The sequence below is a fragment of the Cyprinodon variegatus genome, unplaced genomic scaffold (genome assembly GCF_000732505.1).
Source record: "Cyprinodon variegatus isolate N-32 unplaced genomic scaffold, C_variegatus-1.0 Scaffold124, whole genome shotgun sequence".
NCBI lineage: Eukaryota > Metazoa > Chordata > Actinopteri > Cyprinodontiformes > Cyprinodontidae > Cyprinodon > Cyprinodon variegatus.
Window position 1 is genome coordinate 926,449 of NW_015150577.1, and position 14,508 is coordinate 940,956.

Sequence of the window (14,508 nt, forward strand, 5' to 3'; positions counted from 1 at the left end):
TTGTCTCTATCATATTTGCCACTCTGATGATCCATCCTGTGCTGGTGGAGCCTCCTTGAGGAACAGCAAGCGAGCGGACGGTTCTATTTCAGCTCAAACAGCGCATAAAAAATGACAGCCTTCCAGCACTGGAAATTTAAGGAGCATTTCATTTACGTCTGTGAAAATGGCCCAAATTTAACCGTGCAGTGCAAGAAGTATTTGCCAGCATCAACCTGAACCTGCTTGTGTTAGTCTGCAAACTGCGTAAATAGTAGAGCCTGGGGGAGGAACAGAAAAGAGTATGGCCCGATGAGAGGAGTCTGAGAAAATCTTGCATGCCTGGTGCTGGCATCTCATCTTGTGGACATCCTGTGATTGCCTGTCAGCAGTTCCCTCTCAGCTTAGTGCTTTTTTAAGGTTCACATTAAGTTCTCAAAAAATAAATGTTGAACATGGGTCAATACTCATTAAAACCTTAAAGTAATCAAAAAGTAATCAAAAGTAATTAGTTACATTACTTTTTAAAAGTAATCGAAAATGTTACACTACAATTACATTTTAAACAAGGTAACTTGTAACTGTAACGGATTACATTTTTAAAGTAACTTACCCAACACTGGTGAGGAGTTACATGACCAACGGGGAAGTCATCATCTGTCCAAACGCTAAGTTAACTGAGTTCGCAACAAAGTCCACTATATATTCCCCACTCTATATAGGGATTAAGGGATTTGGGGTTAGTGCGGACATTCGGGAAAGTAAGCTTGTATGAGCGATGTAAACAACAACTTTTCAACAGAGCGTGCATTAGGAGAAATGGGCTCTTGCATGTGTTTAATAGGCATTCCCTCTTGGGAGCATATACAGAGTGGTGCATGTACATTTTTTTTTAAGTGGAGAGGGCGGGACTTTAAAAATATTCTAAAAAAACCTCCACAATACCTTTAAATGTCCATGCATAAGTAAAGCTACTCACAATGGATGGAGTAGACATACATTTAATAAAAGTAAATTTAAGAAGTAGAATATTGCAAAACTACTCCTTAAAAGAACATATTTTTCAAGAAAATGTAACTGAGTAAATTAAAGTATAGTTACTACCCACCTCTGTTATGAACAAACACATCCAACAAGATGAAAGTACATTACAATCAAATACTTAAGAAAAAAAGCAGCTCCGACAAACCAAGATTCCATCAGCATTTCTTTTTAAACACAGCAAACATAATCATAAGGAGAAAGGTGTAACCTTTCCACAAGTTCGTGGCTCTGCCATGTGAATCCCACCCTCTCTCTTTTAACCAGCACCCTTCTATTTGGGCCTGTCAAGTGTATGTTGGCACTGATAAACTGGCACTATTACATTCCACTCCCACACCTTAGTCTCCTGCCATTATATTCCCCTACACTATTCCATGCTCCCTCCTACGCTGTTCTCTCGCTGCCAGCTCTCTATGAGTGCTGCTGACAAAGGGCTTGAGTAGATCAGCATCATGCCGCCGCACACATCTCTGTCCTAAACACTTGCAAGTGGATTAATTTTTCATTTAAATCTGCAGCACCTATATTATCTCCATACCAGCAATCAATTGAGATGATGTGGCTGTGTGAGCAGATGTTAGCAAGCTAAAAGGATACCAAGAGAGAATACAGTTTAAGGGGATGTTTAATCACTCTGACATTCTTTGTTTTTTTTATATATCATACTGACACTTGACATTAACGTTTAGTTAACAAGCTGTGTAATGGTGAGGCAGGAGTTACTGCTTGGTGTCAGCAGAATGTCACTGTGTATATGTCCCTTTCTGAATTACTGGCATTTATTGACCCCATAAATGGCAACACCGAGAAGACAGGTCTTCAAATGCAAAGTAGTTATGCAAAACAGCAGATGCAGTGCTGGAGAATCCATCTCAGAGTTCTTGCTTGGCCTTAGGAGGAAATAACAAACAGAAAGCTGGAGATTAGTCGGCGGGAGGGGAGCATCCTTGGAGTTCAAAATGAGGGATTTGACATCTCAAACTGTACGATCGCCACACAACTCGGAGGTTAAAACTACTTATTTTGCCACAGGCAGGGACAGAGGGGTGGTTCTGTCTATAGCGAGCAAAGAGACAGCTAATTAGCATGCTGTGTTTTGGTTACTGTTAGAATGGATCGCTTTCCCCAGACAGGCGGTGTGAAAAGAAATTATTCCAGCTCGGAGTCTCGTCAAAACGCACAAAAGCAACTGGCAGGTTTAATTATCAACAGACATGTGCCCAACATCTCGGTTTTAAAAGGACCTCTGTGGACCCATGATTACACTGCATGACTACATTATAAGTTTTAATTTTAGAGCACTTTAACTATAATAGAATAATAAAAGCTTTGGGCTTTTATGTTCTAAAATTCCCTCGCTCTGTGGGAGATCTGCCCTTATATTGAAAAAGTCCCTGCTTCTGAAATAATCTTTCAGAAATCCCTCCAAAAATTATAATAGAGAATAAAAGATCCCGATTAAAGCCTGTACTGTGTGGCATAGGACATGCACACACGCAGAGGTAATAATACGGGTAACAAAAGTCCTACTAATAACAAACTCTGCTGCAAGCAGGTGTTTAACCACTAAATTAGATTTAGTTATATACAAATGCTTTCTGGGTTGCTAAAGAAACAGTTCACAGAATTCATCGCTCTGTAGGTTTACACCAATCCCACCAGTCTTTCCAAAGGAGGAAACATTTGATTTTTGTTGTAGCCCCAAATCTTTTTGATGCCCTAAAGAAAGGTATCTAGTCCTGTATAGATAAAAAATGTCCTCCCTTCTGTTAAAACCAAAAAATATAAGATTCTGAAAACCTTCCTGGTTAATGTGAAATTAGTTTTTTAGTTGCTGCGTGTGCAAAGGATTTTTTATCCAGTTTTCGAAAGTGAGCAGGATGAGAAACATGTTTTATCAAGTTATCACTGTGTGTTTAGGATTGAGGGAAAGGATCCAGGTTAAGGGTGGATTTAGGGGTGCATCAGAGCACCAAATTTATGGACCTGAAAACGACTGTGAGTGGTGGGGCCTGGAAATGTCACCTACTGCTCCCTGTATGATAATCTGGTGACAACACACCCTCCCATTCCTAAAATTTAATATAAACCATCATACCGTGTGAATCCAATAGAAGCTGTGACCTATTTAAGGCATATGGAGTCTAGCAATTCTGAAGCAATATTCTTTGGTTTAAAGATGGCAGAGTTTTTAGCAGGTTGAAGGCAAGGAAGGAAAATTGACGAAATTATTGCCCACAATAATGTTCCCTAAATAAAAAAAAAGAGAAAGTTTTTAATGGTTAGCAAAATTTATAATAAGCTTTTTTAATCAAAGCATAAGATAGATAAAGTTGAACCTTCAAAAAGATTTGTTTGCTTTCTACTTAAGGAAATAACGAGCTTTCAATCTAAGCTTTTGAAGCCCTCACCTTTGATTCTCTTCTGTGTTTTTTTATTCACATCCCTTAACTTTCCATCAATGCTACAGTTTCTATCCTTAAAGCTAAAAGCTTTGACACAGAGTAGATTTGAGCCTTAATTACCATTTCAGCGAGTCACCACATCACACTTCATTTGTCTTTTTAAATTAATTAATGCCTAATGAGAGATGCTGATGTGAGCTTTCTAAATCAATTATGATGTTAAAAACTATCCAAGGGAACATACAGCTGCTCTGCTCATTACTTTCCTTCTTTAAACTTGTCTTTGGAATGACCTTCAAATGTTTTCTTTTGCTTTTGCAAGTAAATATGCAGGATAGATACTAAAATTCTCTGCATCTGTCTGATTGCATCAGTATGAGTTCATGCACTCAAGCGCAAGCACAGATTTCTTCTATAAGGTTTGGAGATTGACTGTCTTGTTCTCTCTCTCTGTAAACAGACTGGAAAGACGGGGAGGAGCAAAGAGGAGCTCAGCTTTGCAAAACTAGCTTTTATGTCATGTCTGTTTCCAAAGCTACACCCCACCCAGCCCTGGGGCCTGTTTCTCGAAGGATGCAGCACTCATCCTCTTCAGCTTATCGGTCTACCTAACTGACTTCTATCCAAATCCCTGCCTTTCACTGCCAAATCACCTGTCTCTCTTTGCTTGCCTCCATCTTCCAGCACATTGTTATTCATTGCTTCCTGCAACTCTATCTCAGGTTTACTGTGCTATGATCTTGTGGCGCTCTCTCCATTTCTTTATCTCACATATCCATTTCAGTTGCCCAGTCACGTGCCCTCCGCCTCACTTTGAGATGATTGCACACATACATTTACAGAAAATAAATCACAATCATTACGAACTACTGCCTGGAAATTCAGCACTTGTCTCGAATTTCAAAAATCAACAGCTGGCCCTCAGATTAAACATACAGTGCCGGGGGCTCTGATGCTCTTTGCTGCACTAATCAAACTATTTGGATGGAAAATAACATAAACTCTAGGGAAAAATAAAAACATCTGAAGCACGACTCTAGTTATGTAGATTTCATAATTACTTCTACATTGGAATAATCAAAAGTAAAGAAAAGCTACAGTGATGTGTCCATCAGCGGGTTCCTCTTAGCTGCGAACGGAGAAGAGATTGCAAACAGTGGAAGCAAATCTAAATACACTAAAGTAATTATGAGTAAGAAAAGGGAGGGTTGAACTGAAGAGAAGAGGCAGAGGCGAAAATTAGGGTGATGCTATGCTCAGGTGGCTTAGAGCGGATATTGTACGCCTTATCTGTCACCTGCAGGTCTGTGCTTATTATAGAAAGAGTCGAAGTCAGAGCAGAATGTGAGGCGAGTGTTTGAATACAAACTGTAGCACTGCCCTCACTTCTTCCACCACACTGAAGGAGACGGATGAAAATAATTATAAAAGGATAAATAAATATCAGGCTCTTCTGATGTGTTCTAAAAGCCATGCGAAGATGGAAGTCAAAATCTCCCGGCACCTTATGAACAAGCAGAGCATTTTTCATCTGTAAAATATGCAGGAGAACATTTTGGTCACCTTTGCACCAGATATGTGTGAGGACTATATTAAGATCTATGTTGATAGAGATTCCTCTAACAATAGTGCATCCATATCAGCCCTAGTGAGAATGTGATGCATTGCAAAATATATATATATATATATGGAAGACCACGTTAAGAATACTCTAGCAGTTAGGAATACTGTAAGCGTCTGTGCCTTGCAAAGGGTATTTTTAGATCTTCATCTTTTTCACATTCAGTCCCATTACAGCCAAAATGTTTGGTTATTTTATTTGAATTGTATCATACAAACAAAGAGAAACTATTATCTAAAAGGATCAGTGTAGATTTGTACCATGTTTTATGCCAGGGATGGTGTATTTAGGATGAAATGCGGTGTACATTTTGACCCTTAGAGGCTTTGGGCGTGCAGGACACCAAGTTTAGTTGTGATCAGATCTGAGGGCTTGCTTAGTCTCCCACATGGGTATTAGCAAACTGCAAATTGGATTCTGTATTCCTATTGCTTCCTTCCAACAACGACTTTCTTCTTTCTCTGAACTACATTTGTGGAGCACAACTGGTTCTCGCTGCAACATTTGTTCCAACCTATGCTTTGGATGTCTGCAGCTTCTTCAAAGTGTCCACAGGCCTCTTAGCTGCTGCTGTGATCAAGAGACCTTTCAGTAGAACTGTCAGTAGGTTAATAATTATTTAGCGATTGGCTTTGACATCTTTACCTTTTTATGATAAACCAATCAGTGCTCTGTCTAAAATTTTTCTGTGAAAATAATTCTGCTTTAAACTTTCACAACTTTATCGATGACCTGCAGGGCTCCTTGTTCTGTACAATTGTCTTTCCAATATAAATATTTTTATGAAGAGAGAAATTAAGTCATACAAAGCTAAATGTGTCTATCCCAAAGGCCATAAGTTGCGCTGAATTGTATTTTGGAATATCAAAGTGAAAGACGCTAAATACAAATGCACATACAACTTTCAAAATACTTTTCAAAAACGATGTCTGTGCACCAAGCTTGATTTCTAATAAATAAAAATACATTTGGTTTTAACATGGGAAGGTATTTAAATATTAACCAGGTATATGGCTGCTGTTGCAAGCTGCCTCATTCTAGTTTTAGGCCCGATGAGGCAGAAAGGTGTGTGCGCGTTGCAAAACATGTTTTGAAATTTGTATATCATAGATGTACTCAAACCTACAACGTGATCAAAGCCATATAAAGAGGTGATGTATCAGTAAACTGAAAATGTCTAATCATGTAAGAAACATCACTAAAGGCAAATTGGGTGAATACTTTTTTAAACTTGAAAACATGAGAACATGATTCCAGCTGTTTCTTTAATGTTAAAAAAACAAGATGTACTTTAGACTGTAGTGTATTACTTTGACTTTTGGTTTTGTTTTATCCTTGTAACAAAGTTTTTCTTTTCAAATATACACAAGTGTCAGGTTTTCTGCCAGCAATGAGAATGATTTTTATTTTTTTTTCTGAAAGGGCTGCTTACCAATTCTCTTGGATGCTACAGTATAAAGATTTGCAGCTGCAGAAAACGGTGCAGTTTGCGTTCTTCACTTGTAAATAAGGAAACGGAGTGCAGTGGACATGGATACTGATCAATACTCGTTCATCACAATAAAGCTCTATTCAGCATTTTGCATCTCTGTATTGAGTTGTGGAGTCTGAAAAGGATCAGCTGGTACTGAGGAATTGACTGGCTTTCTTTTAAGTCTCTCAAACAAAATAAGAGCAAACTGACTACCTGAGATATTGGGGATTTTTTTGTTGGTTTGTTTATAATAATACCCAAGGCAACCCAAATAAAATCTAGATTTAGTTGTAAATGCTGTTTAGAAACTTATTTTCATATTCTTACTTTTTGTTAAATTATTAATGCAAAGCTACACTCTTTTACTTTTACATTAAATCCCAGTCCTAATAATAACATCACTATAACTGTAATTGTAACTGCAATAAATGTGCATCAGGCCTGGGGTGCTGGCAGATATCACCAGCTCGCCAGCAGAAACACAGCTGAAATGCTGACCGAAGTCAACTGCAATGCTTTTTGGATGCCAGCAAAACAACATAGATACCTGCCTGAGGATGAACACATTCTACAGCAGCTGGTACTGTATGACACCCATCAGTGGATAATACTCTGAGAGTGTATTTGAGTTTAGCAGGAATGCTAAAGGAAAAGCTCTTTATAGATGGCAGAGTGAAATCAAAGCGCCATATCCTGAAGATCTAAAGCATGTTTATTTTAACTGCTTTGAAGGAAACATTGTAGAATACTTTTCCTTTAAGATATATCTTGGATTTTCAGATGATTGCACTGAATATATTTTTTTCTGTTCTACAGAATTTATATGCTGTGAAATTGGATGTTTCAGCCAAATACAGGCTAAGAGAATATGACACATAGACATACTTTCAAGTTTTCCATTTGGGGTGTTATATGAATGTATCATGAAAGTGATTTAAAGGCTTATTATGAAACAGAGACTATGGCATACAGTTTTTAATACTCAATTTCTGGACCTAAATTAAATAAAGCCACTTGCAAAAGCAGTAACATTTTCATGCATTTTACAGGCACAAATCAAGCTCTTCACATCATCCTATCAACTCTGAGCAGCTTTACTCTTAGTACTGTTTGTACTGAACCACAGTACCTCCTTATGCCCACGTCCGGCCACATTGGAGTGTTTACAGTTGTGTTAAACTCTTGTTTTTTAGACAAAGTATTAAACAGTTCCATGAGGTGTTTAAAGCTTAGTATAATATTTTATATTCTAACCCTGCTCAAGACTTCTCCAATCATTTTATTCCTCTGTAAACACTTTTCTGGAGTGCCCATTGGTCCTCATTTTGCTTTTTTATTTTTTTATCCCATCAATATTTTCAGGCAAACTCCTTAGAGCTTTGGAAACCAGCCTATAGTTTCAATTACACACTGACTTCTGTAAGAAGGTGATTGCAGAGTATTTCTAAGTGTATCATGGTACAGTACTCTGAACACAAATGTGCCCTTTTAAATACAAAATAAATACCACGTCCTTTTGCAATATGTGCTTAATAGCTTAGATTTATCTGCTGCATTTCAATTTCCCTTAAGCATAATGTATTATCATAGTTAGAGAGATCATCTTTTCACAGTATATTTTTTAATTTTAGTTTTACAAAAAAAAAAAAAAAAAATAGAAATCTTGTAGCTATGGATGGATGACTTCTTCAGACATTTAGCTTTTCAATTTACCTGCTGTGGTCAGACAGAGCTCCTCATCGCTGTTGTCCTGGCAGTTGTCCTGTCCATTGCAGAGAAAGCTTCGGTCCACACAGCGGCCGTTACGACACTTGAAGCGAGCCTCCGAGCACACCAGAGGATTCCCTGCTGTGGTTCAGACAGAGCAGGGGATGAAGGTCAGCATTTTGCTCAAAGGAGTTTTTATGGAAAAGGTTTCTGCTCAAAGGGAACCTGTTTTTAAACAAGCGCTAAGGTCCAAATTTTAGGAATAAACACCAGTGGGTTGTCTTCTTATTCCTTCTCAAAATTTGGAATTTTGATGAATAAAAACATAAAGTGAAAATGTATTTATATTAATAATTTTCTGTGTCTAAATAGTAAAAAACTAAATTTTGATCTGTAAAATTGATAAAAACAGAAATTTAGAGAAAAGAAAAAATAGGCAAAATACTACTGCAAACAATCAAGCCTTTGTAACTTATTTTCAGCCATTATTTTTGTTCTTATTTAACAGAAAAAAGGGGCATAGTCATTATCTGAGATTTTTCAAACAATTACACAGTTGTGATGCAGTATGTGCTGTGAGCCTGGAGCTAAGCTCCATTAAAATGCCAAGATTTGATATTTGATTGTGAACCCTGCAGGCAAAAGAACTGCCTTTGAGTATGGCGGGTGATTGAAGGGATTCTCAGTGGAAAACTGCAAGGTGGTTGCGTGAGAAGATACTTTATTAGTAGACATGCCTAAATAGCACTTTAAATGAGTGAGAGGCTAAGTTTAAAAACAGAGTTAACATGATTCCTACAATTATCACTTATACCACCAATCTAAGAGGAAAGAGTGATTAAAAATTAAGAGAACAAAAACTTTAATCAATCAATCAACTTCATTGTCAACAACAATTTACATTGTGATCGAGATTTTAGTTTCAGTACAATACTGAATATAATGTAATATTGAAGGTATATAAGTTAATAGAAGAGGGCAGAAATATGTCAACTTAATGGATATCTAGTTCTTTACACAATCATACTTGTGTCATACTTATTTATCATTAACCTTAAAAGGTTGAAAAAAAAGTAAAAGCTAGAAGTTGGGGCAGCAGGTCATTTTTGCAATTAATAACTCAGTATTTAGCAGTGTAAAAAGTTAATATATTTGGAGAAAATTATGATAAGAAGTAACGACTTTTGAGAAAATAATATAAGAAACAGTTATTTATGAAAGTTACTCCTAAAGCAAGTGTAGAGTCAGGGTAGGGTCAAACTTTGATATAAAAGTAACCTTTTAATTTAAGGAAACATAATACATATACAACAGTTTTAAATGTGTAAATTGATATGAAAAATGGTCAGATGGCCTTATTTCTAGCAGAAAGTATAACTCAGCTTAACATTTCAAAATGTTGCCAGATTCCTCTTTACTTACGTTAAGTTTATCTGAAAATGACATCTTAATATAATAACCCTATGGTAAGTCCCTGAGGAAAATCCAACCATATTAAGGTCTCATATGCTCTCAGGTGAAAACTGCATCTTTGCCCTCCAGAAGTTTCACCTGACAGCTCTAAAGATAAACCCTAAATCCACTCCTGTAACCTTCAAAGAACGGTTACATGCTGGATATGTTTTGTGCTCAGCTAAAATAGCCTCACAATGTGTCTGAATGTGAGAAAACCTTGACCTTCCTTGAATGCCAGAAAGCCTGACCTGTTATTCAGCTTGAAAACCAAAATGATACAATTTTATTCTAGAAATACTCTGCAGTAAAAAGTAGCATTAACAATAGTTAACCATATTATCCACATCTGTTTAATCCAAGAAGTCCTTGGAAATAAAAGATTTTCTGCTTACTGTGCGGCCAGCCAAACAGCATCTATCAGCAGTAACACAGTGTTCACAATTTAAACGAGACATTTTGAATCTTTTTAGAGAGAGGCTTTCAAGACTTAAGCATAATTTTAATTTTAAACTTAGGGCAAAAAATGATTAATTCTGAAACACCTGCGGCGTTTGCCAAAGGATGTCATTAAAGGTAAATATTTATTATCTGCCGGAGGCCTGTAGAAATTTCAGGAGTAAATTAAATAGGAAAACTAAAAAAAAATAAATATGCATGTCAAAATAAAGTGAAAACGGTGTTTTTAATGTGCAGAATAGAATTTATCCACCCATGCTTTCATTTCTTAGGTTAAAAAATGATACAATTATGGTAAAAGACAGCAAAAATGTGTATTCTGTCTGTAAATGACAAACACAGCATTTATAGAATTTAATAAACAGTAAGTATGCATTAAAACATCTAAACCATCTACTTTCAGTTCATGCAAGTATGTGATCCTTTATCTTTTAAATCCAATAATCTTTTTTTTTTAAGAAAGGACAGTTTTTTTTTATTTACTTGACTGTATTGTAACTTTAGTGCTGGAGATTCAAGCATAAACTGATTTCAACCTTTAAACTTAAATTAGGTGTCGTTTATGATGAGACAATTAAAGAGAAAAAACCTTTGGACTTGATACAACATGCGGTGTAATGTTGGAGGATCAGGGTTCCTATCAGCCTTGTCTGCAGCCCAGATGTGGGTCTCAATTAAAGAACTGCATGCATAAAAAATAATGATAAAAAGGACTATTGGGGATTACAAAGCTTTGGATAGATCACATCCAAATCAGCTTATTTTTTAAAACAGCATCTGTTTTTCACCTCAGTATCAGAGGATATTCACAAGCTGCTGTGTGTTGCTTAAGAATGAAGTAATGCAGTAATTGGTAAACATCAAGCTGTCCTAATGTGTTTACAAAGTTTTATTGTAAATTACACTTATTTTCTTTTAGTGTTTTACAATACTAAATACTCTTTGACATGGGATTGTTAATAATCTATATTCCCTCATCCTGCCATCTTGTCCATAACTCCCTGTATGAAGAGAAATGGGACATTCTGTAAAATTAATAGTGTGTATCACAGCTGGACTACCACTTTAACACTCGACTCAGATCTAACAGGAGCAATATTTTAATATTTCATGCCATGAAGCTACATTTTAGGCTCTCTCTCATCCATAAAGTGCTATGACCGGAGGATGGTACATCTTGAAATCGACTATAACTACTTCTGACTGTGGCCTGAAAGCATATGAGTGTAGCTGAATCTGGAGGGTGGATGTAAGAGACTCACTGCAGTTTTCTTCGTCACTCCTGTCAGGACAGTCGCTGAAGCCATTGCAGCGGAACCTTCCGATGATGCAGTGGACACCATTCGCGCACGCGAAGAATGTGGGAGCACACTTTGACTTGACCTTAGCTGTCAGAACACAGGGAGTCAGGGGAAGTAGTGGGAAGAGGAACAACAGATTAGCCTGTGCATGATAAGCAGAAGAAACTGCAGTTTTCAAAGAACTACATCATATTTAATGAAGCGGTTAGCCTTGGATGGGACGCATGAAGAATGTTGGGAACCACCCAAAGAAGCCAACTGGGTTTTTATTCAAGGTTTCATGTCTAAAAGGATACTTCCACAAATACACAGTGAAACACTATTTCAAAATGGAAACCCTGAGCTCCAAATAAATGATATTCAAGGTCCAGACTTAAGTATCAATGCGTCAGTAAAGATACACATTACTATTCAGCACACGTTTTCCCACAAGCCTTATAGTACCTTCACTGTTGAACAAATATAACAAAAAACGGAAACAGTCTGAACACCAAGAACCAACAGGAGAAACCAAGTAAATGACAAAGACAAAGAGAGCAAATTGCGTGGGAGAGTGTTTGTATAGATCCCATCATTGATCAGCTTAAGTGGGCCATGGGTCTTATCTCCAAGGACTGGCCTCAGACTTGAGTGGCGGGTCTGCAAAACATCAATGCTTCGATCATCCCCGGCAGCATGCAACAACACAACAGGTTTATGTAACTAAAGGAACTAAGAAATGAAGACATGTGCTTTAGTTTAAGTATTCTAACATCTTCCTGCTTATATAATACCTTAAAACAGGGGTCTTCAACGTTTTCCAGGCCAAGGACCCCAAAACTGATGGCGAGATGGAGGGGGGACGCCCTAATTATATATATTGTATGAAATTGTGTTATAACAAACTGGTCCTATAGTCACTCTATTACATATGGAGTAATTTAACAACCTTAATTTCGCCCTGGGATTATGTAAAGTATTTCTGATTCTGAATCCTGGTTGATGGGACAGGTGTTGTGAATGAAACGGTGCCCAGCTTGAAAGAGCTCCTGTGTGTCGCTGAATGTGTGCATTGATGAGTGTCTCCATTTAACTGTTTACTACAGGTTTTTAATTCATGTTAATGTGGATTTAAAGACATTTCAATTAGTGGAAAAATTGCAGGGGGGAATATAAAAAAAAAAAGTATAATCAACCAAACTTTCGTGACCCTCTACCTCTGTGGGTCCCCTAGGGGTCACGGACCCCCTGTTGAAGACCTCTGGCTTAAAATGTAAACAGATAAGAGACCCACTGATTTTTTTTTTTTTTTTTTTCCGCAGTTTAATCATTTAGATCTGTATTACTTTGCTTCGGCTGCTAGTGAACTCTTCTTTAATGATTATCCTCAGCTACAGATCGTCGAAAAAGTATTTCTACCTCTTTTTATAAACATTTCCTCATGTCACACCCAAACTCCTGAAAGCAGTCTGTTCAAATTTGACTCTATAAACCTCTATAAAGTGCTGCATAATTGAAACATATTTTTGGTTTTCAAAACTTTCCCAAATAAAAAAGGAAAGGTGTGGCAGGTATTTATGGTCAACTCACTTTTATTCAGTAAACTGTCATCTGGTTTGGTCTGCCGCGGTTTCCGTAGCGTCGTGAACTCGTAGGCGCGCGCTTTCAGGAAATCCTATACACTACTGTTTATGCTCTAAAAACATTCTAAATGACTTCGTTTCGAGTAAATTCTGGATGTTACCCACTCAGGACACTTGGAATACATTGGACGAGCAGTATGGAGGAATATTGACACGTTTTTTGTGGACTTTTATGGACCTTTCTGTCTCGGGCGCCATAGACCTCCATTATTTGAATGTCAGCAGACAGCAAGAAGCCTCCCAGATCTCCAGATGCATTTGAGATATCAAAAAAGTACTCCAGAGTGTTGTTCAGCATGGGGGTGAGTAGAAAATGAAGGCTAATCATGTTTTGGGTGTACTATTCCTTTAAATGCAAAAAAAATGCATAGTTTCTGGTTCCAAATCAAGTCATAAAATTCACTAAATCTTTGCAAGGCCCCCAAAAATAAACTACCCTGATGAAGGATGACCTATAACTCATAGGCCTTTACCTATAATTAAAGGTGGCTCCATAGAGTATTTGGTTGGGAGTTGTAGCACAAATGCACAGGCAGAAATATGATATTTGTTAAAAAAAAATAAAGAAAGAAATTACAAGCTTAAATATGTGATCAACTTTGTGTAAGTCGATAAATAAAAGATAATAGAAATTGAAATAAAAAAACTATATACATATTAGATATGTTGTAAATGAATTAAATTAATTTGATGCCTGTATAAAAAAGCTGCAAAACAAAAAGCAAAAAGTTAATAAACATCCAAGAAATCTGATAATGAAGCATCGAATGCTGTGACTAAAGTCATTGGCTCGCCGGCACTGAAGACAAAGGGAGGTACTGGCCTTCTCACACGCTGGCAAAGGCTCTCTCAAATGCCAGAAGCATGCATTTTCCCCACCTCTATATAGTTTGGCAGACTGATTTATGATAGCTTTCAAAGCTGGTATATCAGGGTAGGGGGGAGAGGAGGCAAAAACCACTTGGATTTGGGGCGTGCATCCCTGGGATGAAACGTAATCCGCTCAATATAGGAGTCTGACGGGATAGCAACCAATCTATGTGCATGTTGTCTAGGGAGCCTTTGTTTACCTGGATAGCTGAGAGTCTGAACAGCCAAATCATATTTAGCATGCTGTATCACACTCATTAGAGCCAACAGAAGAAACCTAGACAAGCCCCTGGGCTGTAAAAGAAGACAAAAATAATAATAATTGTAATAAAAAAAAACATAGTATTGCAAAGAGGATAGGTTAAAAATTCAGCAACAAATCTTTTTCTTTCAACATTTAAATTTCTTTATGATTGTTTTTTAATTCCAGATGTAGTTCATTTTATTGCTTGTCAGGAATGATGGAAATTTGAAATTTCTCTCCTACGAGAGTTTTCTCTCTTTATCTTTAGTGTATTGCCAGCTTGGCTAAAATCAGCGTTCTCTGCATCAAGACTCGTCAGTCACTCACTCC

At 37.2% G+C, this 14,508-nt stretch overlaps 1 protein-coding gene across 1 annotated transcript in view; it reads right to left on the bottom strand.

Moving 5' to 3' along the window:
* The window catches only part of ldlrad3 (low density lipoprotein receptor class A domain containing 3), a 132,703-nt gene that overhangs the window by 42,136 nt on the left and 76,059 nt on the right, over window positions 1-14,508 (bottom strand). The window contains exons 3-4 of the mRNA XM_015375720.1: window positions 11,404-11,529; window positions 8,237-8,371 (exon numbers count right to left, since the gene is read on the bottom strand). Coding sequence (XP_015231206.1) covers window positions 8,237-8,371; window positions 11,404-11,529 — 261 coding nt within the window. The remainder of the gene's footprint in view (window positions 1-8,236; window positions 8,372-11,403; window positions 11,530-14,508) is intronic.